Source organism: Podarcis melisellensis (assembly GCF_964234715.1).
Source record: "Podarcis melisellensis genome assembly, chromosome: 7".
NCBI classification, from domain to species: Eukaryota; Metazoa; Chordata; class Lepidosauria; order Squamata; family Lacertidae; genus Podarcis; species Podarcis melisellensis.
The window spans coordinates 46,424,290-46,451,056 of record NC_138539.1 but is presented as its reverse complement, the minus strand read 5'-3'; the positions used below and the strand labels follow the sequence as shown (position 1 = coordinate 46,451,056).

Below are 26,767 nucleotides of genomic sequence, written 5' to 3'. Positions count from 1 at the left end.
AGAGATTGGTTTTATTACTGCTAGACACTAGGCCTCTGCCTGATTTTTGGCATTACCTGCTCCCCAGGCCCATTCTTCCCATGTTATCCAAGAGCCCCACATCCAAACACTTTGGAGAGGCTTTTTGGTGGTGCAGGTGGTTGCTGCTAGAAAGAGGGGACAAGAACCTTACCTTACATGAACTCCTTAGGTTAATTTATTTTCAGATCCAAACCTATAATCTGATTTATTTATTTTGCTCTGCATGCTATTTTAATTGCACTCATTCTGTTATATTTTCTTTTCTTAATGTAGTTTTGTTTGCAGTTATCAGACATAATTAGTGTATTGGATATGTTCTCTATGTCTGTGTAGTCTATACTTTTGTAGGTAAAAATTAAAAAGCAATGCTTGGGTTGACAGCATCAGAAAGCTGCTTGACTTGTGTCATTATAGGATCTTAAGCCTGATTCAGATTGAAGGTGCAAGTTACAACTACTTCTAAATCAGGCATATAAAATGGCTCTATATGTGTGTGTCTATATATCTCTATCGGGCATAGGCAAATTTGGCCCTCCATATGTTTTGGGGCTACACTTACCATCATCCCTGACCACTGGCCCTGTTAGCTAAGGATGATGGGAGTTGTAGTCCCAAAACATATGGAGGGCCGAGTTTGCCTATGCCTGATCTCTCTCTCTCTCTCTCTCTCTATCTATCTATATGTGTGTGTGTATAAAGATATATCTATATAAGAAGGCAATATGAAGTATCATTTGCAACATTAAAGATGAATGAATTGTTCACTAAAATGTTGCATGCCATATTAACTTTTCTCCCCCCTATCCATGATGTAGCTCCATGACTTGAAGGAAAATATGACGTACCAGTTTCAAGTGGCTGCTGCTAACCTAGCTGGCCTTGGTCCTCCTTCTCCAGCTAGCAAGTCCTTCAAATGTGAAGAATGGACCATTGCTGTTCCAGGTTAGAAGCAGTAAGGGGTCTTTAGAGTTGGTAGGAGTAGCCTTCTTCAATCTGACATGCCAAACTGAACTTTCCACAAGATAAGAAGGAAATACACAGCATGCCAACTGGGATAGCAATTTATGTGTGATCCTAACAGGCTACTTGCTGTTAGGGAAAAAATGCTTCTGTGGGTGCTAAACACTTTCTAAAAAGCTGTTAGATTTTGAAGATAGCTCCTACTATCTTCAGGGCCTTTGTCATGGTTTCCCTGGTTCCATCAGGTTCAGCCACAGGATGGCAGGCTCTGGAGGAAGATGAGAACGAATGGAAGGGCAAGACAAGAACAAGTCCTCTCCTTCTCCCAGTCCTATCTGGCCCTACTACGGAAATAGGACTTCCAGCTCCCTCCCCTGGAAGAGAGATCGTTGGAATTTGGGGAGGGCTTGGGGTTGCAGCTGGGTCCGATGCTCTCTCCCAGGACCAGGTGCCACCTTAGGAGAAGGGATTAAATGTTTCCAGATAGATTATGTACCTGCTTGCAGGCTAGCTGCTGATGTAGGAACAGGCACTCAAGGGCTATGCCCACCTCAGTTTCAAAGCTGAATTGGTGGGCATGGAAAACTTATTAGAACACCTCACTCTCTTGCAGCCTTGAGCTTCTTGTAACTGACCCTGAACTCAAGTTTCTTGGCCATTTTTCCTAGATTGGGTCCATCTCAGCTAACCTTGTGAGCTCTGTAAATGAAATAGCTCTTCTGTTGCTGCTGGGTCTATATCATTAATCTGTCTTTAAAAAAAATTCTTTCCTTACTCAAAAGTAAGAGCACCCACTGTTGGATTTTGAACCAGGAGCCTAGACAGCCTTTAATATGACCTTAATATGACAAACAGGGCTCTTCTAAATATAAACACCTATTTGGTTCTCCAAAATTTGCCAAGCAAATTCAAGTGTACAAATATTCAAAATGGGATGCTCTTGTTACATGGTGATGTAGCATGGATAAAGAGAGATGAAAGTCACGGTGACATCATTTTCTTCTTTAATATGAGCTAAGGTTAGGTCACAATTTGATTAAAGGTTGTTGTTGTGACCTCAGTTGTATTCTTCTGTCATTTGCTTATCTTTCAGGACCACCCCATGATTTGTCATGCAGCGAAGTTAGGAAAGATTCTTTGGTTATATTGTGGAAACCACCAATTTACATTGGCCGAAGTCCTGTAACTGGTTTTTATGTTGACATGAAAAAAACAGATGCACCAGAGGAACATTGGAGGAGTGTGAACGAGAAAGCTGTTGCAAACAAATTCTTCAAGGTAAGCCAGTTTAGGGAACAAATAATTGTATGATGACTGATACTGAACCCTAATTGTTACACATTTCATTTTTCTGGCAATTCCTTGTGGTTTTAGATTGCTTAGGAACTGTTTTGCCTTCAGTCACACCCATAAAAATCTACTGCAGTTGCACTGGGAGGAAATCTGATTCACTACATCAGAAATAGAAGTAGAGTGTTAAGCAAATAGGATGACGTGTTCAGTGGTTGCATATATTTGTTGGACAAATGAGCCACTCAAGCTCATGAGCATTCTGTTCAGACATGTGCTGGAAACTATATGACAAGATGGCTCTTTTTTTTATATATACACCACACCATGTCATCTTGTTTTACCACAAATTTATGATTTCTATTTCTATAACATTTGAATATACAGTTTCACAGAACTGGTCCTAAACATAGGATTATCTGCATTTAGAGTCTTGATTCCTTTCTAAGGATGGGCAAAGTCTAACCAGTGCTAAGCACTTTTAAATCCCATTGGTTTCAATGGGAGAATTACACATATTGTGAAATGGCTTCCAAAAGGGACTTAAACCTATGCTTGGGTTTGGCTGGATAATTTCCTGCATCGAGGATGGGGAACCTGTGACTATCCGGGAGTTGATAGATTACTACTTGCATCACAAATGAGCGAAGCCTGCCCAATGGATGTCCAAGCTAGTCAATGCACCAGGAAAAAAGAGAAGGGAGGTGAAAGATTTTCATAAAGAGTAGGGGGGCAGGCATTAAGGGTGAAGCTAAGGTGTTGTGGAAGGGTTAGGGCTCTAAGACCTTATAGAAGGAAAAGAGACTTACCATAATGGTGTGAAAGGGGCTGTTCTAGCACATGAAGCAATGTAGAAGATGGCACGAAAAGTGAGCTATGAGAACCAAACAAATAAAGCAATGTTATCAAAAACAATGTTATCCCACCCACCTGGAACAAGTTGAAGTTATAAGCACTCCTAAAGAAGTGGTATCTAGGGAACAAAGAAGAGAGGAGCTACATGCTGATAGACAATCAAGGAAGTAACAAATTCAAGACAAGCCAATGAATACAGTCCATTATGAGTTGGAAATATCTTCAGAGTAAGAAACAAAATAAGAAGAGAACCAGCTTCTACACTGGGAAGAGAAAGGGTCAGAAACTAAAGGCTCATGTAAAAAGCTAGTGTAGTTATTAGAAAACATTTCCATAGTAGTTTATTAAATTTGTGGTGTTGGTTTTTGTACCACAATTAAAACCTGTTTTAATCTTTGTGAATAGTGCGGTGCACAGTCTGTATGCCTGTGCCTACAGGGGCATTGAGCTCTAAGGAAAATACCTGAGATGACATGGTAGCTGGTTGTATCTCTACATGCAGCTGTTCCTCTCTAGAGCTATGAATAAGAAGCATCCAATGACTCTAGTCTGCTACTTAGTCTCCACTAAGAATTCTAATAACATGGGAGCATTTCAGTGGCTCATGGTGCCCTGCTCCATCTTGAGTGGTTTGAGAAGCAAATCTCGTGAACAGCAACACTGAAGTTCAGGTGCACACCAGTCTTCACAGCTTAATCTGCAGGCACAGCCTAAAAATATTCACTCACTGCTCTCCTGGATTTTGTTTTCAATAGATCACTGGCCTAAAAGAAGGCACCAGTTATGTGTTCCGTGTACGAGCAGCAAACCAAGCTGGAGTTGGGAAGCCTTCAGATCCCACTGACCCTGTAATAGCTGAAACTCGACCAGGTTTGTTCATGTTTCATTGGTTCCACTGAGGGCAAAGTGAAAATGTCTGTGTATATAAGAATGATTAGAAACAAACACAGTCTGCACTATAGTTATGAAAAGGAAGCTGAACCTTACATTACCTCTTTAAGCGCCTGCATCTCCTCTCAAATAACAGAAGACTTAGACAAGTCTACTTCACTCCACCCCATCACATATTTGATGTAATCCACAAGCAAGAAGACACTAGAGGAGATTGTGGGAATAAACCGAGGGGTAGACATAAATGTACTCTCCTCTTCTAGAAAGAGAAGAAACAATCATAACCCCACCCTGAATCTCCAGTGTCCTCGTTCCTAGGTTTTTATGGTGGTAGCAAGAGATTATTTAGGATCATTGTTCCACTGAATATTTGTTCAGTTTTTTAGGCAGCATATAAAATGCACAATGTTAGATGAAGTACACAAACTAAAACTGGTGAAGCGTCAGTTGAAGTACTGTTCACCAGCTTATCAAATGACACCGTGGTGGGATATTCTAAGGCAGTGAGGACTTTTCCCCTTTACTTATATACTATCCACATCCTTACTATCCTTGAATTATTTCCACCTCTCTTAGCTCCTATTCTGTTTTTATATATATCTTATTTTGAGCCCTAGTCAGTGACTAGATTCCTTGTCAGGGAGAACCATGCTGGATCAGGCCAAAGGCCCATCTCATCCAGCATTTGTTTTCACAGTGGGCATTGGGAAGCCTGAAGCCTGCCTCCCCAAGTGGAAAACTGTTTCCACACTTCCATTTTTGAATCTTAGCTTGACAACCAAAGCCAGCGTAGGAGCCAACTCCTAGGGGCCGTGGGCGCTTTGGCTCACACAATAAAATATTTGAGGGAGCCAGGCCCCCACAAAGTTGATGGGCGTTCCCTTTCAAATGGTGTGTGTGCACTACATCTTGTGATCGATTATGTGGGGTGGGGCTTACCTCGGCCCCCACAATATTTTATTCAAGTTGGCACCCCTGGGAGTCAGACTGTATCCTTTGGGTCTGTTGTAGCTAGGGGGTCCTCTTTTTCTGGTGAACTCTATTTCTCTGATATGATAAAAGTGTTAATTTCTCCCCACGGCAATATTCTGTTTATGCTCAGCTTCTGAAGAAAATAGATGACAGTTTTTAAAATGCTTTCTTTTGATCTTCTAGGAACAAAAGAAGTTGTGGTTGAAGTAGATGACAATGGAGTAATTTCCCTGAACTTTGAATGTGATCAGATGACTGCAGACTCTAAATTCATCTGGTCCAAGAATTATGAACCAATTGATGATGATTCGCGGTTAGCCATTGACACCAAAGGTGGAAAGTAAGAAGTTTCAGAAATGCAAGGACTCCTTCTATGGGATCATGTTACCTGTTTTCTTTATGCTCTTTTCACATGCAGATTAAATTATTGCAATGAGATTCCAGTCTGACCAGTCTAAAACTGTTGGTAGTACAAAATGATACATGTTATTGAAAATAATTCAGTGACTCATAGGCATATTGTGCCTGTATGGGTTTTTTTCTTCTTCGTAGCAAACAGTAGTTCAGATATGTGTGCAATTTATATCTGGACTGCAGCACACAACAGGAGAAAAGGCTAGACTCCCTCACACTCTGCCAGAGCCCCAGTCCAAATTGCTCCATCCCTGTGATTAAATTTAGGAAATACAATTGTGTGGGGAAATCCAGTCACAGATTGGACAGTTTGGTTCTTGAATGTTATTTTTCTGATCTTTGGTTCAACACTCAAGTTGTGTTATTTTACAGCACTTTAGATTTAACCCATGAGACCACAGTAGTTTGTGCTGTGACTAGAGAGGAAGAAGAAATTCAAATCAGCTTGCATTTAAAGCAAAATCCATCAGATTTGCACTCTCTGAAACAATACGCAATGCTTCAAAATTCATGCTTACCCAAATTTTGCAATGCAGTTCTCCAACCAGTGTTTTTTTAAAAAATGCATATATTAGGGGAAATTGATTGCAAATAATGTGTAAATTAGTCAAAATTGCATATAAAAATGTGTTTGGAGAAATTGCACTAAAATGCTGATGAGGATTTTTTCTAAAAAGCAGACTGCTCCAAAATGTGAAAAACTGAGATTAAGACAGGGAAAATGAGAAATTGAGAGAACCAAAATTGAGAAATCCTTCCATCCTAAATTCTGACTGCTTGAAATATTCTATCAAAATAAATGAAACCCACCTTAATACCTGAGCTAACAGTACCTCACGTACATACTTGCCAGATATTGTATGTGGGTGTTCTCTGATATTTGATTTTAACTTGTATCAGTTGCTTATACAAAGCTCTTTTGTCTTAAAGGTCAAAAGCTATCTTTAAAGATCTCAGTGAAGACGATTTGGGCATTTACTCCTGTACTGTAACAGACACAGATGGAGTCTCATCAAGCTATACATTAGATGAGGAAGGTGAGCACCAGTATTCTTTCGTCCGCCTGTCATCCTTTCCCTTTGCTTCTTATGTCACATGACAATGAATGATCATACCGTAAAATGTGCCAATATGCCAAACAAAGGGCTTCTTTTTTATATACATCTGCCTTTCTCTTGCAGAAATGAAACGCCTGCTTGCACTCAGCCATGAACACAAATTTCCAGGTAAGTGACAACAAAATAGTTAAGTGGAAAAAGGCATCAATGTTTGTGGCATATTTTAAAATAAATGCTTCCAAGCATCAGCCTGCTGGATAGTCATATGCAGTGCTTTTTTCATAGAAAAGTAGGTGCCAGTACTCACCATGAGGTTGTTACGAAAAGTGTCACACTTTTTAACAACAAAAAAGAGGTGCCGGTACTGTGTACCCCTGAGTATCCCCTGAAGAAGAAAATGCACTGGTCATATGAATGCTTGAGCCTGTTTCAGGTATCAACTTCTAATGGAAGCCTGATTAACGTCCACACATAGCAGGGACTATTCTCTTCCTCAGGATGTTTGCTTGACTCTTTTTCTGTCACAGTTTCACAAGCACATGGTTCTGTTCCCCCAAGGTTAGGGATGTCACTTTCACATTTGTAACATTTTTTATTCCTGTACTCATTATAGTATTGTGATTTGAGTCTAAAATGGAATGCTGCACATGCTCAGAGTATTACTTTTTGCAATCCAGATTGGCAAACTTGGGAGGGGGGGTGCTGTGTGTGTTTTGCTCTTACATATCAGATTTCTGAAGCACAGAAAGGCAGTGGGGGAGGGAGGGAGGGAGAGAATAGAAATGTCAGTTGTGTAGTGCACAATTAAACTAATACATCACTGTCTAAAGGTCTACTTCCTTAAGACTATTGAGTCCAGGGTCTAAAATTACCAAGCTGCACCACTCCTGTGCTTGCTTTCTGTTCTATTTTAGGCTAAAATATTCACAGCTAATTATATACAAGGGCCTAAAACTGCCTCAGAACTGACAGCATGACACAAGTAGCATTGCACAAAGTCTGTTTTTTGGTGTGTGTGTTTCTTACACCCACGGGTTAATGCAAGCACAGACACATGTGGCATTAACTTGTTTGGGTTTACATACCCTAAAACATTTCTCCAATGAAAATAGGGACATCCTAAGGAAAAGTGGGACATTCCACGATCAAATCAGAAACCGGGCCAGCTTCTCTAAATCAGGGATGTACCTGGAAAATAGGAACACTTGGAGGGTCTGGGTTTAGAAGTTATGCAAGGTCATAAGGTTGCCTCCTTCTATTCACCTTCAGGTGTTGCAATAATAAATAGCTTTTTCACAGGGGCATTTCAGTGCCTGTTTCTTGAAGCTTCCCTCACCTCTCCTTCTGGCTCATGGACCCTGCTTATTGCGGATTAGACTTATTCAAAAACAGGCCACAAATTAAGATGCAGTTGCCTTGCTGGTCTGTGTTCCAGTCTAAAGGATCACAAGGAAGGGCAAACAAAATGAAATAATGATCTGCCAGTGTCCTACATCCCTAGCATCTTGGGTTCTTTTGTCACAGGGCTATGGCAGATTCCCCAGCTTTTGCTGCCTGGTTTCCACGGAGATATGATGCCAAGTAGAATCTAAATTTGGGGATTTCATCTGTTTACTTGGTACTACTTCTGCAGAATAAAATTCTTGTCTCTCACTAAAAACTTGCCGCCACCCCCCCCATAATATTACCTATTAAGTTTTAAACTTGGTTGTACTCATTTATGCCATAATTTCTTCGCTGAGTATTAAGTAGATGACCTTGTAGGTTAAAATGGATGCATGTCAGAAGGAAATTAAGCATATCTTAAATGTTTCCAAGGCTATGGAACATTAGAAAGAAACAAATAGAGAGCAATTGGCATTTGTTCTTGGGATTGGGTACTATTAACTAACTGGCACCTGCATACATAGCTAGAATATTGATAAGGACACCCAATAAACCCTGGGCTCTGACATTTTAACCAGGGGAAAATATTGTCGAGGAAAGCTCTGTGAAAGAAAACTCAGCAAAATTGTTATGAGGAGAAATGACAGCAGAACACTTCATTTAATCCTGTGTGCACATAATCAATGTCTAGAGGGGAGCAATGGCAAGCTTTGCCCTGGTTGTGTTTGCAATGTACCTGTGCGCATTGAAAATGTATGCCTGTAGGCTCATAGGCAGGGTCAGTAACTGCAAAAAGCAAAATCCTCAACCACATGTATGAGCCTTTTGTGTACCGTTCTAGTGCACATATTGGCATGCATTGAAAGAATGCAGAAGTACAACAGTGCCCAAAATTCGTTGTGTGGGGAAAATGTACTTTAAAGCTATAGTGTGTACGTGGCCAGAGAGATAGAGAGAGAGGTTTCAGGGGAAAAGCAAGAGTGAAGTAGAGAAATGCATTTCATGTCAGAGAAAGTATAAATATATGCAGAACAAATATTGCAAGGACAACAATAGAAAAAAAATTATTGTAGTTTGTTTGTCTGTGTTCATGTTATTCTACATGAATAACACAAGCTTTGAAACATCTACCTGTGTGGATTACACGCTTCCATCATTTAGAAAAAAATAAAGACAGAATAAGCCAGAGATTAACAATGGAGGAAATTTGTCCAAGAACTAGTAAAGTCGGTGCTTGTGAACACACCAAAAACATCCATTGAGGCTCTACTTCTTTGCTGCAGTTGTCCCCCTTAAGTCTGAATTGGCAGTTGAAATTCTGGAGAAGGGACAGGTGCGATTCTGGATGCAGGCTGAGAAATTGTCTCCTCATGGTAAAGTCAACTTTGTATTTAACGACAAGGAAATTGTTAATGGAGAGGTAAGTGGTTGGAACTAACTGCTTCTGTAACAGGGTGTTATCCAATGCACTCCTTCTGTTAGCAAAAGGATTTATGCTCACACCACAGAAGTTCCCCTGCATGCACCCCACACACTCCCCAAATCTACTCCAGGGTGTGGTTTGGGTGAAAACCCAAAATAGACTTTTGGGGGGAGAGGGAGAGAAGGTTATATGTGCGCTGAAAATTCAGCTGCAAATTTACCACTTAACATTATGTCTGTATGTACTTTAACATTGTGGGGTTGTTTCTAAGAAATCATCCAGGAGGCTTTGAAAACGTTCTATTTTGGGAGATAGGAAGATGACTTTTCTGCTCACTTTTATGTTTTCTCTTGAAGAAATACAAGATGAAGGTTGACCACACTTCTGGTATGATTGAAATGGTTATGGATAGACTTGAAGATGTGGATGAAGGCACCTATACCTTTCAAATTCAGGATGGCAAAGCAACCAATCAGTCCAGTCTTGTTCTCATTGGTGACGGTAAGAGTTTCTAATATGCCTTTTTAGAATTTGGTAGTATGGTTTAACATACATTTGTAGAAGTTTAATTTTCTTTAATCAGAAACTAGACTTGTATGCCAATTGTACTTTTTGCAAATTTCATTTAATGTTTTTATTGTACAGTGGAAAGTGTTATGTTTCAGACAGTAAATTATGAAACTACAGAAGTGCTGCCAACTGATTAATATGGAACGTGTGTTGCAGGAGTAGAATTTTGCATAGAAAACCCTATAGAAAACCTTAAGAAAAGAGTGTTCTAGGCTGGGATCCAAATAAATACATGACTAGTTCCTCCCTTCCAGTGAAACGTTTGTTTTCTGAACAGAAGCTGTTGAAGCTGTTGAAGGCATACAGCAAACTATGTTGAAATTTAAGGGAGTTTCCAAAGCATGCTGTCATCACCAGTCAGTGACCTCATGAAGTATATATTTGCTGTTGCAAATAATTATTTGAGTTTATATTAAAAATGGGATTGACAGAAACAAAATGCATCCCCTATGAATGATAATAATTCATACTTATCATTATTTAACATGTACTTGGCACCTGTATAGTGCAACTTACAATGCAATGCTTTTCTCTGTGATTCTCAGCTTAAATCAGTATTGTTATTGCTAGGTATTGTTGTTGTTTTTGTTTTGCTTAAGTGAAAACCTATAAGAATTTGTGTGGCTCAGTTATTTACCACATGTGGAATTTTAATAGTGGTGAGGACTATGCAGGTCAGCTGTGATAATAACATTGTGAGTAGATTAGTTCAGCATTTGTTGTGAATAATAATTAAAAACTACTTTACAATATCATATCGCTCTCATCCTATTCTGGTCAGTCAGTGCTCAAAATGGGGCAGGATCATGTGGAATGCCGTCCTGCTTTTTTAAGATAGACGTAAGATTGGCCCACTTCTTTTTTCAACAGACATAAAGACAGCCTTTGAATTTGAAACAAAACCATCCCATTCCCATCCCATTCCCATCCCCTTCTATGGTCTAGTCGTGCTTTTAAAAGTTATTTACTCATAATTAGCTCCACCATATTGGAATATACATTCCATTAAAAATCAATTGCAATCATCCAGTTCATGATTCTGCAAGTGTGTCACAGCCGGCTTAGGTGTGCAGATCTTCTGTCTCTCAAAGATGGCTATATTTTAATCTCTTTATTTAAAAATGTCTAGTGTTCCAGAAACTACAGAAAGAAGCAGAATTCCAGAGGCAAGAGTGGTTCAGGAAGCAAGGTAAGAAATCATACAAAAAGGAGAAGACTATTGAAACATTTCAGCTGATTTAATTCAGTTCCGTATATCTAAAATTTAATGAACAAATTTTTAAAGGGCATTTAAAAAGGCAATTATTATATTTTTATTTTTATTACTCACTAGATTTCAAGAGTAATCCTCTGAATGACTGAGAACTTTCCTCTTGAAGTCTGTTTGCAGGTGGTTTGTATTCAAACCACTTGCCAAACAGACTTCAAGAAGGATTGGTCTCAGTGCTCATAAGCTGATCAGTACTGAGAGCCATCCCTTTTGAATGCTGATTGGCCCTGACAGCCAGCCCTTCAAAGGTGTTCGGCAATCCCCTTTCAAGTTCTCGCCTGATGTTATAATGATGTTAGGTGCTTGCAGGTGGACAGCTCCATCAGTTTGTCAAAGTTGGCCTACAGGAGTGTGGGAGAAGGAGGGACCAGACTGGTCAGCAATTCCACACCCCTGCCTTAGCAAAAAGAAGACCACTTTGCATAATTTTCCCTGAATGTGCTTCGCCATTTGTTTATTTATTGCTAGCAGCTTTCACCCTTTACATTGCCATGTCTAGGGAGCTATAAAAGTAGGGATGGAGGATAAAGCTGAATTTCTCAAATTTGCAGTTTCTGAAACAATAAGAGAAAATTCCCACTGAAGATTCTGATGCAGTCTCCAACCAATTTTTTTACAACAATGCATATATTAAGGTGAAATGTGTATAAAAATGAACTTATTAGTGAAAATAACATACCCAAATCTATTATATTAGAAGAATACATGCAAAATACTAGTCAAAACTGCATACAAAAATGTATTTATTAGGAGAAATTTGCACTAGAATGCTGAAGAATTCCCATAAGGATTTAAAGAAAAACAACTCGCTACAGAAATATGGAAAAAAAGAAGAATTTAAGATTGGGAAAATTTGAAACTGAAAGAAATGAAATTGACAGATCCTCCTATCCCTATTGTGGAGGGTACAAAAGGGAGGCCAGAGTGCCAGCACAGTTGCGACAGCAGCAATAAATCCTTAGGGGAAGAGAAAGAAGCTGTATTAACTGTAATGCCACAGTTAATGGTGCGCCCCACCCCCAAGAATTTATCCTCCTCCTGCAGAACTTCTGTATAATGGTCCCCACACTTCATCTTTCCACAAATTGGGGGAGGAATTTTGAGGGGCTGTTTGTGCTCAGCTCTTGCAGCGCAACAACAACAAATCTAGAGAATATAAAAAATAGAGAGTAGTTTGAAAAAATATATTTGATTCTGTCTGTTTCATAATTTCTGAGTGGATTTATTTTGCATATCATTTCAAACAGGTCCACATTTTGTTGAGTATCTGGGATGGGAAGTTACCCCTGAATGCAATGTGTTACTGAAATGCAAGGTAAGAAACAGCTACAGTTTGGGTAGTTTGTGATAGAAGAAGCACAAGTTGCAAACACAAGATCTGTTAGTGGTCAGCTGCCTCTTGGGTGCATTTACAGAATCCAGGATTGTACACTGATCAGAAACCTAATGGTCGCTATCACAGATCCAGTACAGTGGTACCTTGGTTCTCGAATTTAATCCATTCAAAAACCAAGGTGTGGCTTCCGATTGGCTGCAGGAGCTTCCTGCACTTAAGTGGAAGCCATGTCGCACATTCGGATTCCGAAAAACGTTTGCAAACAGGAACACTTACTTCCGGGTTTGCGCCATTCGGGAGCCGATTTGTTCGACAACTAAGCTGTTTGAGAACCAAGGTACTACTGTATTGCCTTCTCAAATATTGATCTGTACTTTGAAATCACATTACAAATTTGGTTATGATGTCTTAAAGTTGAACAAACAACTTTCCAAAATATATAGCGAATAGTAGATATAGGATGCTTGTTTTTGGCCTCAAGACCAAGAACCGTGTGAACAAATGGTTTGAAGAATCTTTATCTACTTTCTGCATTGTTTGTTCATGTTTTGCTACCCAAAGCAGGCTGTTTGATACATGTTTTCTATATAAAAGAAAGTACATTAGCATACTTTCATTTTAGGTAGCCAATATCAAGAAAGAAACGCACATTGTTTGGTACAAAGATGAAAGAGAGATAATGGTTGATGAAGAACATGACTTTAAGGATGGCGTATGTACTCTGCTGATAACAGAGGTGAGTGGCCCCCTTCTCCCTTGATGCTTCCACTTCAGATGTGGCAGATTTCCTAAATGGGCAGTGCTTCCAGAGATGAAAAGGTGTTGCTACTGCTTGATTTTATTTTGTTCACAGTTTTCTAAGAAAGATGCTGGTATATATGAAGTAATATTGAAGGATGACAGAGGGAAGGACAAGAGCATATTGAAGCTTCTGGACACAGGTGAGAATAACGTGTAAAATTGTGCTGTTTCTGTTTACTTGGAAATAAGCACCTGTGGATTCAATCTGACTTATTTCTAAGTAATTGTGTGTAAGATTGTGGCCTTAGTTTCACAAGGAATCAGCAGCAAAACAGTTTTTAAAAAATTTCCAGAAGAGTTTTCTGATTGTACATCCCAGTCCTCCATTATTTGTGTAGTTCCTTAGTGGACTGTGCTCGTATGAAAGGAAGGGTGGTATAAAACCAGATTATGGTCATCGGTGCTGTTTTCTAGAAAAAGAGGTACCAGAACCCACCACGAAAACTTCCCTTGTTCTTTTATAATGAAAATGGTGTCCACCTGAGAGGTGCCAGAACTGAGTTCTGATGAGTTCAGGCTGAAAGAAAGCTCTGATGGTGATGATGATCTTTAATGTTCAGTTTGTGGAGCCAGGAATTCCATTTTTTAAACTAATCGTTTATTTTATCCAGCTCTTTTCTAAATTCATTTCATGTTAGTGAACCCTTTCTGTTTTGCAATTGTGATTTGTGTCTCTAGAAGGAAACTAGGGGGAGCCTAAGCTGTTTTGATACCCTCAGGGACTACATAAGGATGCCCAGGAGGACCATAGCATTTGTGGTCCTTTGCATGCAGAAGGTCCCTGATGTCTCCCTGGTGTCCCTGGGGCTGGGGAAGATTTCTGTCTGAACCCCTAGAGACTCTCTGCCAGATAAACAATACTATTCTAGATGGATCTGTGGTCTCGCCTAGTATAAGGCACTTTTCTGTCTTCCTATTTACATCTTGGATTGCAAGATACAAGAGGCAATGTCACCATACTCTGTTGAGGCACAGCTTAAATATTGCTTCCTCTATCCACCAGTGATTCTTCCCTAAGCAGTCACTTGAATTACTTTGTAGTTAGGTGAATTCTAAAGAAGACTTCTTTGTTAGGCATAAACTGCACAAGTTTCAAAACCTGTCTCTTTTATAAAGGGATGTTCTTTTGAAGTACAATAATACCAAACAGAAACAAAGGGGTTTAGCATGACATTAAAACCATGAAGGAAACATGCAAACTCCTTAAGAATCTTTGCAGCACATTTTAAAAGGCAACTCAGATTTCCTGCAGGAATCTACTTGCAGGAATGCTCCAGATTAGCCAGGGAACTTCAGGACAGCATTCAGCTACAACCAGGCATGTCTGATCTGGGAACACTTAGTCTCAGTCTCTGGATTTGTTTCCACAGCTTTTGCAGATTTGATGACGGAAGTATGCAAAGTGATTGGTGAGTATTTAATTCCCCCCTTCTCCTGATGAATGACTCATTTGTATTACTCCATGAAAGACTGTAAGACTACAAAAATATGTGTTATATTTTCAGCTTTATCTGCAACAGAACTGAAAATCCAGAGCACAGAAGAAGGCATCAGATTATATTCATTTGTTAGCTACTACTTGGAAGATCTGAGAGTGAGCTGGTCACACAAGTAAGTGGGTGAGCTCTTGCCAGTACAGTAATTAAGATCTCATTCAACAGGAACATTCTATACACATTTAAATGTAGGGCACATCCAGAGTGCTGAATAACTCCATGCTGGCTTTGAATCAGCTTAATGCAACCAATTTTTTGTATACATGCTGTGCTGTGCCTGTGGCTCAGATATGCAGATGATATGTGATCAACCTCAGACAACTCCAGGGCCAAGCAAGTGATCCTTGGTGAGATCAGACACAGCATGTTTATGCAGCAAAATACCTCCCTCTGAACTCAATAGGATTTGCAGTCAAGTAAGCGTTCTTAGGACTGCTACCTCAGAAAGTGTCACACCTAGTTTATGTATTTGTTTATTTTATTTAATTGACTTCTACAACCCCTTTTATATATATAAAAAAACGATTTGCAAAGCCTCACACAAACAAAACACATTCCCACAAGAATAAAGCACATTATTAAAGATATAAAATCAACAAGTGAATAAATTTTGGGGGCAATACTAGTGCTAGTCTTCTTCAACTGCACCACCGTTCTTGTTTAGAGAGGTATGCAAATGGTTGCTTCTTCTAATTTTTCTGTGTTGTTGGTTTGGGAAAGTAAGGGCACAATGCCCTTACCAGTTACATATTATGTAATAACTGCAAACATCACCTGATAACTTGAAAATTTATGATCAGCAGGTATTGAGGGTTTGGGGTGTCTGGCCCATCGGCTGAAAACAGTTCCCTACACTTGGTCTGTGCCTTCCTTTTATAGGGAGATTGCTGACATCATGAGCAGTGGATCCTTTCTGAATGGCTCGAAAGTACCCAGAAGGTGCATGAAGCAGGAGCGCCTGTGTTAGGCAGAGCAGCTTTTAGCACCCCACAGTTGGTTTTAAGTGCACACAGTCAATACCACTGTGATAGTTTAAATGCTAACCTTTAATCATAACTCCTGCTTTAGTCTTGATATTCCTGCAAGGGAATATGTGCTGAGGTTCAAGTTTGACAGGCACAGCAGCTGTAGACTGAAGACAATCTTTTGAAGTCATATTGGAAAAAACTCCTTTGAAGCATATGGCATTGTCTCTTACTGAAAGAAAATAGAGCTAGCACAGAAATGTTACTTTGACAGGCCATTATCTTTAATAGAATTTATCTAAAACTTGTGTCTCAACTTGGTTTCCTTGTTCTTCTTTTCCCAGTGATGTTAAAATGAAGTATACAGAAAGAGTTAAGACTGGTGTTACTGGGGAGCAAATCTGGTTGCAAATTAATGAGCCAACACCCAGCGACAAGGGAAGATATATATTGGAGCTCTTTGATGGCAAAACTGGACACACAAAGACAGTGGATCTTTCTGGGCAAGGTAGATAGATTCCTTTTTCTTTATCATACCTTCTATTTTTTAATGCAGAAACTGAGAAAAATGACAATGGCTCTTACTCTTCTGGTTATATGATTCTCAATGTAACTCCCAATAGGCTGAGTTAGAGCTTGTAGGCCTGCTGGGCTCCTCACAACTTGAGCTTCAAGAGCATACTAGGCTGTGGAGTTTATGGCTGATAAGTTTTTGTTTGTTAATATTTCATTTTAAATATTTCCCCCTCCTTACAGAGGTACTTAAAGCAGCAGGAGAAATCCAAGGAATCCAAGGAACAATAATTTGCATCGTTAAAATAATAAAAGGCAGGACACAACAGTGTCCCAATTTCCACATAATGCCCCACCATGGTTTTTCCTTTTTTTGTCACATCCATAGCCATTCCAGAAGGCTAACCATGGTTCGTTTTCTGTCAGCAAACCACCAAATCCAAAGAAAACTCAATAAAGAAATATCCACACAAATTATATTTATAAAAACTATTAACTTAATCCTGTTCTCTTTTTTTAAGCCTTTGATGAAGCCTTTGCTGAATTCCAGAGGTTAAAGTAAGTATAATTCATGGAAGATACCATCTAAATAGGATAATGGGGGTTCTGTTTTAGAAAGTGTGGGGCTCAGAGATGGCCACTGATGGCACCCACAACATTGCTAGGAGTAAGCATGACCAGAAGTGACAGTTGCACAATCTCACTCATCCTGACCACTTAGAGAGCAAGGGGGGGGGGGGAGAGAGCATCAGCAGCCCAGATGTTTGAGAGGATTTCCCACTGTGGAAGGAGAGGAGGAAGCAGCCTGGACTTTATACCCATTCGCAAGTCAGGTTCTGGTGGAGAGAAGTACAGGGGGATATAAAGTATGACAAATGTTGCTGTGGAAAGGTCCTGGGTTGAGCTGAGGACCTGGACTCCAGCTTGGGAGCTAAGGCTTCCCTAAAGAAGGCGGTATGGCATTCTGGGGAACTTTAATTGCCCCCCCCCCCGATTTTTGACAGAAAGTTATTCCATTGTTCAGCTTTTATTAGCATTAAAACAAAAAATCAGTGATTTTTCCATTGGTCAAGACTAGTTTCAGCATTAGAAGACAGAGAAATCTATGTCCTGTGTTGTTATGAGTGTTTACATGATATGTATAAAAACATCATTAAAACTATGCTGATATGTTATGAGAAATTGTGTCATCACATTGAATCGTTTGCAGACAGATTTAGGTCAACAGTGTGGGAGTGTGGGGGTGTGTAATGTGAAATATATAAAGAGTAACTTCTTTCCGTCTCCATACTTTTAACATCAAATGAAACTGAGGATGCCTTTTTTTGTCTTTTTCAATTTCAGAGCATTGGCGATTGCAGAGAAAAGTAAGTGGATTGTCAGTTGGTGTCTGCCTTGACTATCAATAGGATGCTGTACTGCCAGTAGGAAATTTCAATGTAGCTTCCTTTTGAAAAGAGTATTTCTGTTTAGAAATCTACAGGTTGATCACTAGCAGGCATTCAGACAGGCTGAACTAGTCATGAAGCCGTTATCTGTGTTCCCCTCACACTCACTGCCCCACTTTAGCATCCCTATAGAGACTGCTTCTTGCCTACCATGTGCAAGAAGGGCAGAACTGCTTCCCTTAGCCTACACCGTAGCATATGGGAGTGCTTTTTATTCCTTGCTGGCCTTGATTGCCCATCAATCAACATTCATTGTAAGTAGCCAAGCCACAAAATGGAACAGTTTGTCACCCACAACTGTACTTTTCTAGCAGTATTGTTATGTGTATGCCTTTGAATGCAATTCTACTTTGATGCCATTTATATATTTATGGTATTTATATTTTGCCCTTTAGTGGGCTCCCAGCACAGCTTACAGCAAAATTATAGGTGGTGACGATTTTGTGGGGGGGTTTCATACCTGGCCCCCGTGCATGTTGGTGTAGCACACATAAGCCCCTGTTATATCCCATTTCACCCCTGTTTCTCTCCCCATTCTGCCTCCGTTCTGCCCTCTTCCAGGTCTGAAAGGACCCACACATTGGCAGACACATCAGTTGGATGTGCACAAAATGGTCACCGTCTGTGTAATAAAAGATATAACTACTGTATGCTACACACTAAGTTGTCACATGTCAGCCACAAAGTGGCAGACATGTCAATTTCTCTCTCGGTCATAATGCATAATAAAACTTAAATATGGCCATGATGTTGCAGCATTATACACTTCCCCACCCTTGAGAGTAGCAGCTACATGAGGAGGCTGTTGCACATGGTTTCCATAAAAAGGTTCCAGGTTCAACCCTTGGCAACTTTAGGTAGGTCTGGGAAAAGATTCCTGTCTGAAACCCTGGAGAACTACTGCCAGTGTAGAAAATTACTGGAATAGATAGGCTAATGGCCTGCCTCAGGATAAGACAGCTACCTTTGATGGTAAGCGGGGCTTGGAAAATGCATAATATCAGGACAAGAGAGCACAGGCTAAGATTTATTCATAAGACCAATAAGAAAAGCTTGAGAACTGGACTTGGTCCTGCTGCTTCTGATGGAAGCTCCATTTTATCAAAAAGTTAAGAAATCCAGCAGTGGTGAATGACCATAACAGCTTGCACTTCAAGAACTGTGATGTGTTGAGCCTTTAAAGGTAAAGGTACCCCCTGACCGTCAGGTCCAGTCGCAGACGACTCTGGGGTTGCACGCTCATCTCGCTCTATAGGCCGAGGGAGCTGGCGTTTGTCCACAGACAGCTTCTGGGTCATGTGGCCAGCATGACTAAACCTCTTCTGGTGAACCAGAGCAGCGCACGGAAACACCATTTACCTTACCTATTTACCTACTTGCACTTTGACGTGCTTTCGAACTGCTAGGTTGGCAGGTGCTGGGACCGAACAACGGGAGCTCACCCCGTTGCGGGGATTCGAACCACCAACCTTCTGATCGGCAACCCCTAGGCTCTGTGGTTTAGACCACAGCGCCATCCGCATCCCTGTTGAGCCTTTACTTGCACTATTACTGGCTTTTAAATTTAGGCACATCAGATGAAAACCCTCCTTGTTCAGCTTGTGGCATTGAAAGATCTACCTGTCCATCTTTCATTAATGGAGCCAGGGCTTGGCAGTCAAACATTAACCATGCAACATCCCAAGTAAATTTCACATTGCTTTCACTTCGAGTAAAGCGAGCTGGAAATACCAAATATCTTTCTCAGTTTGCATTCATCACCGGCAGCTTGTAGAAGTATGAGATAAAAGAAAGGCACTAGAGGGGAATTGAAATCTAGGGCAGAGATTGTTTTGCAGACAACAAAGAAAAATGTGCTAATGTATTTTCAGATCGTGCCCGGGTGCTTGGAGGGCTCCCCGACGTTGTCACCATCCAGGAAGGCAAGGTACAGTAAATTAACTGAAACTTCTGAAGAGACAGTTCTGTAACTTTCTTCTTCTGAAAGAAGAGAGAGCGTAAGAATACTCAAGCTTTGCTTCTTTTAATCAAGAGACAGCACTCTTCATTCATTCTCTCAGTACATAATTTCACCATGGTAGCCAGACTACCTTTATGTATTTAGGGAGCACTCATTTGTTAAGCATGATATGGAAGACTGAAGAGGGTGCCAGCCAAGGTTCCGGCCACAATCTAACATAGATTTAAGATTACTTAACCCCATTGATTCCAGTGGCTTTCAGTGTGCTTATGTTTGTAGTAGGGCTCAAGGTGCATGAATCAACTCAATGGATGACTTATGAAGAACTGACTCTTTAGAAATTCATACTTTATGCACAAGATCCACCACTGCAGTAGTTCAAACCCTCTTCTTCTAATCATGCGCAATCTTCCTGTGTGATGACACAGATCTTCAGATGTTTTTAAAAAGAGACATAAAGACAGTCTGGAAAGTAGTTCAAAGTCATTGGATAAGCCTGCTTGTGGCCAATATCAATTCTAACATTAGGACCTTAGCCCTAAAGACATTTGCTTGGAAATATGTTTCACATATTTCAGTGGAATGTACTTACAAAGAAGTACGCTTAAGGCTATGGATAGTTCTGCTAGGGTGTGCAGAGGAAGACAAGGGAGGAGAAGCTCCTTTGTGCAGCCAGAAGTGCTTGGATTTAGCAGAAGTGTTTAGTTGGATATCTCCATAACAGTTTATTGATTTCAGTAAATTTCTATGCAAACTGACCTAATCAGCTTTCCAGACTAAGATTTGGATTGGAATGTAAGTATAATAAGGATTTCATATATCTTCAAATTTTGTAATACAGCACTTGGCTTAAAAAACATACCAAAATATATTTAAAATGTGTATTTTAGGATAAAAATATATTTGCAAATGGCATACAATGAGATAAATTATCTATTTAAATATGTAATATATTTAAATATTGTGATAAAATAATAATTTAAGCACAATTTTTATATAGCTTTTTTAAAAGCAGATAAATGCAGTAACGGAGCTGAACAGAGTTATGAACGAACTCAAGCAAAATGTATATGGACCAGAAATATAATTATATATTCATCCCTACTTAAACTGTGGCCTAAATTAACACAAATCTTTGTATCCTAGTGTAACTGGGATTTGGATCTCTGCCACTGAAAATCAAGTCCAAGATTTTCATTCTGTGGCAAAATCAATAAGGGTGGGAGGATGGTTTCTCTCTGTGATGGAGTTAAAATAATTTAAGAGAAATGCTTTCTCATTATCATTTAATTAAATATGCCAGAATTATTAACATTAGGCTTTGGTCCAAATGGTGTTAACTATAAACTGCTTTATGTAGAATTTTATAATAAGGGATAGAATAGATATCCTGGTGATCTTGTTTCATTTCATCTGTTCTCAAAAAAATAATAATACTTAGATCGTCATATGTAAGCATTACATTTTTAAGATTCTGGATAACAATATCATATCAATAAACTAGGGTTTGCTTCCAACAGTCATCTACAAATGACTGCTTCTGGCCACCTGATTCAAAATTATACCAGTTATAATCCATAAACAATTCTGAACACATGTGAAAAGGCAAAGCACAACTTGTATGCTATTTAACCTGTAATAAAAAGGCACCTCACAGGAGTATAGCATATATTTGGCTCAGTGACTCCAGTAGTGGATTTACCCTTCAGTTGCCCTGCAAGGAATAGTGTAACATGAACTGCTTTGTCCTCCACATTGCCCACTCCACATTGCATCTTCAGTCCTTTCATGAGATATACCAACACTAGCTTCCTGTCACCAGTCTTTGCCCAGTGATGCTGATCTGTGGGAAATGAGGTTGAAGCCTGGCGGAGGGTGAGAAAAGCAGAAGAAGAACTGCTGAGTGTATAATTATAAATTCCTCTTGCAACATAAGTATTTTTCCGTTGATTGGAACGTGTCAAAATAAGTACATGATGGAATATGTGTCTAGACTAGGTTTTTCCTTTCAGATATAAACTGCATCAGAAACCAAGGAAATGCATAGCACTAAGAGAGCTTCCAGTGTGATTTCTTGGCCTATATGAGCAGCAGAAAAATTATGCCCAGTTAGAAGCACATTTTAGAACTTGTTATTTTGCTCCCTGTGTTAACTTATACTATGGTTGCTGAAGTTGTGGAGCTCTGTTTTAGCTATTTTTTTTTAGGTAGGAAAATCGGCAAAAACAACACCACTTCTGATAAGGGCTGCAATACGCCCGGGTTTTCCCCAGACATTAAAAAAATTCCGCCTAGACTCAATTTCTGGCAGACAAATGCCAGCTGTGTCCGGAAATTCTGGACATATGGCAGCCCTAACTTTTATACATTCCCATTCATTTTTAAAGTGCAATGAGTGAGCCCTGCTCCCATATTTGTTCATTCATTTTTATTCAAATAAGAACTTGAAAGTATGAAAATTGAAAATTGGTTCATTTATTCATACATTTGCTTTTCACTGCTTTGGGAGCATTGATTAGCATTGATGGCGTCTACAGAAAGGGGGAAATCAGTGAAATTGACAGACTGGGAGGCTCTGTTTAGTCTGGATATAAACAGGGTGATATTTAGGGTGGCTGTGTCTATGCACCTTTTAAAATTGTGAATAGAACGAGGACCCTCTATCCTGTATATCTGAAATTTGACAGGTCTGATGCCTAGATAAGTGGGGTATGGAATGTCATGCAATTTGAATGAACCAAACACCATAGTTACAGGCAGAAGAAGAATGGCTGGATGTGTCACTAAAATCAATGGAAAACAAGTGAACAGATTATATTAATGAAACTTTAAAAGTAAAAACAAGTAGAAAATAAAATGTTTTCCCTCTGCTTTATTTTATGGGTACCTACATATTTATCCTACCATGGCTAATAGGCATTCATGGGGTAATATAAGTGAAGGAAAAATTAGATCATCTCCCTGGGCACTATAGGTCTGATCCAGTTTCCACCGTCTCTCCTTCTTATGTTTTTAATATGAAAATACATATCAGACGTTCTGGTCACTGGTCTCCTGTATCACATCTAGCTTAGCCTTCATCAGTTCATTGAGAATTTTTCAGGCTGTGCAGCAGTACAATGGAAAAAATGCTATCATCTCATCATGTCGGACGTGTATCTCATAGCTGGCACTATATAGTTTTATATAGGTGCATTACTTTGCTAGCTGTGCTCTGGTTATGCTAGCACTTACATAATGAAACAGTGTTCTCAGTGCTGTGTAAGTGGGTAATAAAAATTCACTTCAGTCTGACATTTGGCATTCAAGACTACAGACAGGGAGCTTTTATGCAGCAAGAAAATTGGAAACACATTTTTTCCTGTCCTGTGAAAAACTCAGGTTGAGATGCTGCCTTTTCCGAATTTCAGCTATACGTCAGATTTTTTTTCCCTTGGCCAAAATATTTCCCCCCTAAATGCTCTGTATACATCATTTCTATATAATGTAAGCACTGATATAGGCATTCAAAAATATATAGCCTGTATTATTAGTATTTAGTGGAGCTATGGTCATCACATGGAATGATTTATCCCAGACTTTAAATGCATGCAATACATGTAAGCAAACCTTTATATGCCAACCATTCTATCCCTGGTTTAAGGACTCTTAGAAGTGACCAGTCTGATTAATAATAAATTGAAGGAAAATACCAAAAAAAAACCCCAAACCCATATTCCTGTAAGATAGACTTCAATTCCTATACACACTTTCATGGAATTGGGCCCCATTGAACACACAATGTGACTTAGATTAAAACAAACTGTGCTGTAAATATGATGAATAAAGCTTCAGTTAATTTAGCATCACTTTATTCCTAATGTGTAATGTGAAAACAGAGCATATTCAGGATGCTTATTTATAGCGACTGTTTACAAAAACTTTTGTGTGTTTCCTGCAGGCGCTTAATCTTACTTGCAGTGTCTGGGGAAACCCTGCTCCAGAGGTTTCATGGATGAAGAATGAAAAGCTTCTGGCAGGAGATGATCACATCATCCTGAAATTTGAATCAGGAAAACAAGCAAGCTTCACCATCACGGCTGTCAGTACAGCTGACTCAGGGAGATACAGCCTTATAGTGAAAAACCAGTATGGCACAGAGACAAGTGATTTAACTATAAGTGTGTTCATACCTGAGGAAGGGATGACCCATGTCCCCCTTCCAGATCATGGCAAAGGAGATAAGAAAAAGAAGGCATGAAGCTAAAGCTAAGATGGACAAGTGTTGCAGAGAGGTAGAGTTCTATCTGGTTTAATAATATGTGTGTGTAAATGGTTTTGCCTGTGAGTATGAAGTAGATCTGAACCCTTCCACTCACTTCATTTTAGATGTTGTGATCAGGCAAAAATGGGGAATGGTCCCACTCCCAGCCTGGCTTTCTGTCACATGAACTTAACTCAGAAGCATAATAGGATAATGCTCATAATGCAGAAGCATAATATTTAAGCAAGTCATTTAATCAGTGATGTGAGTGAAAGGATGGGAAAAATTACAATCGTTTATTGGAGAAGATTTTCTCACCAGGAATCTAGATTTGAGCCTGCTGGTAATCTAGTATAAACTGAATGTAGTATAGGATAGGACTCTAGAAAACAGATATTAAAGCAAACAAATGTTTTGTGTTGACATGGTATTAATACACACTAACGTCAGTGAAAAAAACTGAACCCTCCTCAGTATTCAAAAATAAATAAAACACTTTTCTTTCACCTTGTTTTGTGTGTGTGTGACTTGTTTACTTGCTCACTACTCTGATGGCTGTTTACCATCCCTTTTAGTTTAACATCACCCCACACCTAACATCTTCACTTAGGTCTTCAATGCAGCACAGAGAAAGGAGGTGCTGGCAATTTTATTTATTCTACACTAACTTCTGCCTGATTCAGTCTGACTGTAGTTTATTAAGGCTGCTGGGAACTGCAACTCTTATAGTGGTATAAGATTAAATGTATGGTCCATAGCAACAATATGGGGGATAGCCTATGAACAGTTTTAAACTTTTGGGCAACACTGGAGGCAGAATTTTGGATAAGATGAAATCAAGTAAATTGAAACTTAGTTGGTCTTTAAGGTGCTACTGGAAAGATTTTTTTTTTGTTTTGACTATGGCAGACCAACACGGCTATCTATCTGTATCAAGTAAATTGCTAAGACTTGTTTCTCTTTGGGTTTGGTTTATTGAATTCTAGTCTCCAGGGATAAATGACCTTTATATTTCCTCCAGGCCTAGGCTTACTTCAGACATGGCTTTGACTGTCAACATGTGCTTGTGTACCTGATTCCTTCCTCAATTTCCTGGTTCATGTTAGTCATAGTTTGTTACGGCATTGGAAACTGAGAGAAAAATAGTCTACCGCTCACTGAATGCAGCTCTTTGAATCTTTAATCACAACTTGCAAATTATACGGTTGCTATTTTTAACAGGACTTCCTTGTTTGTGCGTTCTTCTTGCTTTCCTGTAGCTGACTGTATCTCATACAGATGAACAAACTGGCTTGGCTACACTCGTTGCTGAGATGCATGGAATTTGCCTAGATACAGTAGCCATAGGTAAAAAGAAACCAGCCTCAGGGAAGAAAGAAGGTAAAAATATTTAGCTGCTTAGATCTAGTTCCAAGAAGAAAAACTATTTATTTCTTCCCAAAGTAACCTGAAGGTACTTTGCCTTTTATTTGTTTGTTTTTTACTTCAGCCTTTTGAAATGTTTTTAAGCAGAGACACGGGGAGAGCAAGCACCTTCAAAGTCCCTTTGCTTCCAGTCACAGAGTATTAGACACGTTTCATTTTCCCATTGAAATTAATAATTTAAGATGCTTAGCTGGGTCAGAGTGTTCCCTTATTTGCTACATTATAAATGTGGTTTGTGACTAAACAACAGCTCCTGATTCTCCAAGTTTGGAAAATCAGCTAGTTAAATTTGATTATTTTAAGCAGCAGCTGGCAAGTCTTTTTTATTTTATATTAAATTGGCCAAGAGAACCTTCAGTATGGACTTAAATTGCAGTGTAATCATAATTGAAATTGTATTAAGTAAAGAAAGTAAGTAAATGTGTGTGAAATAGATCCTAGCAGTTTGTACTGTTTCAGAAATTGCTTCATTTTTATTTGCTCAAATTAAAGCACTTCAGGAAGATGAATCGAAATGGTTGGTGTGCACAAATAAATATCAGTTTCCTTTAACACAGCAGGTGTTTCATAACAAGGGAAGGCCATGTTTGTGATGCTTCTTAGTTGCTCCATAGTGAAGTCAGCAATCTTGCCAAGAAGAGCCCATCATAAGTTAGTGACAAGGACTTTCACAACTCTTCTGATCATGTGCTATCTCAGGTAAACACAATACTTAGCACTATGGGAAGAGACAAATAAACCCCACATGTCCCTTTAAAGAGAAAGTGTGTGAGGGCACCCCCCCAACATGAACCATGTGTTATTTTCCTTGAATCAGATTTCATTAAGCCATAAGTAAGATAGAAGAGATGTCTGATCCAAATGAAAATCCAATTGTAGAAGATGGAGGTGATCCTAAAGACAGCTGGTCAAACTAAAGGGATCACAAAATGTTCTGGGTAGTAAGACAGAATGGCATAGCAGACAAATTCTTGAGATTCATAGAGAAAAGACTGAGTTAAAACATAGGATCATTGTTGTTATATTACTCTTATTATGAAACGTATAGTGTTGATATTAGATAGCATTTCATGCCGAGTACTATGTCTGTGGTGAAATGAGAATGGCTTCACTGAACACAGCATTTTGTCATAAACTCAAACTTGATTGTCCTGCTGTACTGTAACTATTAGATTCACCCTTCCATGGCAGTGTTGAGAACGCAGAGCTAAAGGGAACGCTGGTCTGACATAGGCTGTATACATACTGCACGTTTAAAGCACAATTCCCTTCACTAAATAATCTTGTGAACTGTAAGGGAACTGGGGACTGTAGTTCTGTGAGGGGTAAACTACAGTTCCCAGTATGCTTTGGGGGAAATGTAAGGTGTGTATGTGGTGCACTTATAAGACAGCTTCCAAGGTTCTTCCTATGCTCTAATGGTATTCTTATAAATGTAAATAAGTTCTTATATGTAATTCAACGAACAGC

At 39.3% G+C, this 26,767-nt stretch overlaps 1 protein-coding gene across 2 annotated transcripts in view; it reads left to right on the top strand.

Moving 5' to 3' along the window:
- The window catches only part of MYOM1 (myomesin 1), a 66,170-nt gene extending 41,788 nt beyond the window's left edge, over positions 1–24,382 (top strand). For both annotated transcript variants that reach the window (XM_081917989.1, XM_081917990.1), the window contains 19 exons: positions 837–963; positions 2,075–2,259; positions 3,882–3,996; positions 5,173–5,329; positions 6,334–6,440; positions 6,585–6,629; positions 9,131–9,267; positions 9,627–9,771; positions 10,970–11,029; positions 12,358–12,425; positions 13,069–13,182; positions 13,300–13,387; positions 14,618–14,656; positions 14,753–14,858; positions 16,053–16,216; positions 16,743–16,779; positions 17,566–17,588; positions 19,541–19,596; positions 23,570–24,382. In XM_081917989.1, coding sequence (XP_081774115.1) covers positions 837–963; positions 2,075–2,259; positions 3,882–3,996; positions 5,173–5,329; positions 6,334–6,440; positions 6,585–6,629; positions 9,131–9,267; positions 9,627–9,771; positions 10,970–11,029; positions 12,358–12,425; positions 13,069–13,182; positions 13,300–13,387; positions 14,618–14,656; positions 14,753–14,858; positions 16,053–16,216; positions 16,743–16,779; positions 17,566–17,588; positions 19,541–19,596; positions 23,570–23,869 — 2,073 coding nt within the window. In that variant the 3' untranslated portion in view covers positions 23,870–24,382. The remainder of the gene's footprint in view (positions 1–836; positions 964–2,074; positions 2,260–3,881; positions 3,997–5,172; positions 5,330–6,333; positions 6,441–6,584; positions 6,630–9,130; positions 9,268–9,626; positions 9,772–10,969; positions 11,030–12,357; positions 12,426–13,068; positions 13,183–13,299; positions 13,388–14,617; positions 14,657–14,752; positions 14,859–16,052; positions 16,217–16,742; positions 16,780–17,565; positions 17,589–19,540; positions 19,597–23,569) is intronic.
- The last annotated feature ends 2,385 nt before the right edge of the window (positions 24,383–26,767 follow it).